At 63.4% G+C, this 964-nt stretch overlaps 1 protein-coding gene across 1 annotated transcript in view; it reads right to left on the reverse strand.

Moving 5' to 3' along the window:
- Positions 1–120: 120 nt before the first annotated feature.
- Positions 121–964, reverse strand: part of ETH_00037850 (uncharacterized protein) — a gene marked incomplete at both ends in the record, with an annotated part of 2,135 nt that continues 1,291 nt past the window's right edge. The window contains one exon of the mRNA XM_013373976.1: positions 121–952. Within this exon, the coding sequence (XP_013229430.1) occupies positions 121–952 (832 nt within the window). The remainder of the gene's footprint in view (positions 953–964) is intronic.

The following is a 964-nucleotide window of genomic DNA, read 5'->3' on the forward strand; positions in this document are numbered from 1 at the left end:
CCAACCCTGCCGCTCTGTCGCCGCATCTCCTCTGTGTCACCGCAGCAAAAGCGCCAATCCGGGGGCTCGATATGAGGCCTTAGTGCTTTGAAGAGGCCGACGAGCTCGCTTATAGAGTACTGGCCAGGCGCTGCTACTGCTGCTGCTGGTGTAGCGGGTGCCTTTGCTGCTGCGGGTCCTGCACCCAGCGCCGCGCCTCCAGCTCCGGGAGACACTGCACGACGGACAACCGGCGTGTCTGCTGCTGCTGTTGCAGCTGCAGCAGGTCCTGTGCTTTCAGGGCTAAGCGCGTCTATACTGCGTCCCAAAGGCTTCTGCTGCAGAGTTGCTGCAGCAGCAGCAGCAGCAGCAGCAGCTGCTGCTGCTGCCGCTGGCTCGGCTGCGCGCACCGGCGAGAATCCCCCTGGTTCCTCTGAAGCATGCGAAGGGACTGCTGTAGCAGTCGAGGGCGGCGTGTCTTCTGCTGCTGCTGCATCTACTTCGGTGTTTTGCTTATCTGCTGCTGCTGCAGCGGCGGAAGGACTCCGGCTTGCTTCCCTCTTGTGCTGCTGCTGCGCCGGCAACTGCTGTTGCTGCGCATCACCTGTGCCGCTGGACTCTGGCTTCAGCGCTGCTCGACTCGGCTGCTGCTGCTGCGGCTGATGCTGCGGCTGTTGATGTGCTCCGATGCTGCCTCTGGGACTCCGGCCCCGGCGAGGGCTGCTAAGGCGAGACGCACGTCTGCTGCCTGGTGCAGCAGCAGCAGCAGGCGCTGCTGCTGCTGCATCTCCTGGGGTCAACGCTCTATTTGCAGACGTCGAAGGTTTCCTTGCCGCTGCTGAGCCTTGCTGCAGCGGCTCCTGATCTGCTGCTGTTGCTGCTGCTGCTGCATCAGCAGGTGGCTCGGTCTGACGTTCTTTTCGCAGCGCCTTTGACTGCTGCTGCTGCTGTTGCTGCTGCTCAGCCACCGCCCCTTCAGCAGCAC

This window comes from Eimeria tenella, genomic scaffold, assembly GCF_000499545.2.
Source record: "Eimeria tenella Houghton genomic scaffold, Eth_scaff1862, whole genome shotgun sequence".
Taxonomy (NCBI): Eukaryota; Apicomplexa; class Conoidasida; order Eucoccidiorida; family Eimeriidae; genus Eimeria; species Eimeria tenella.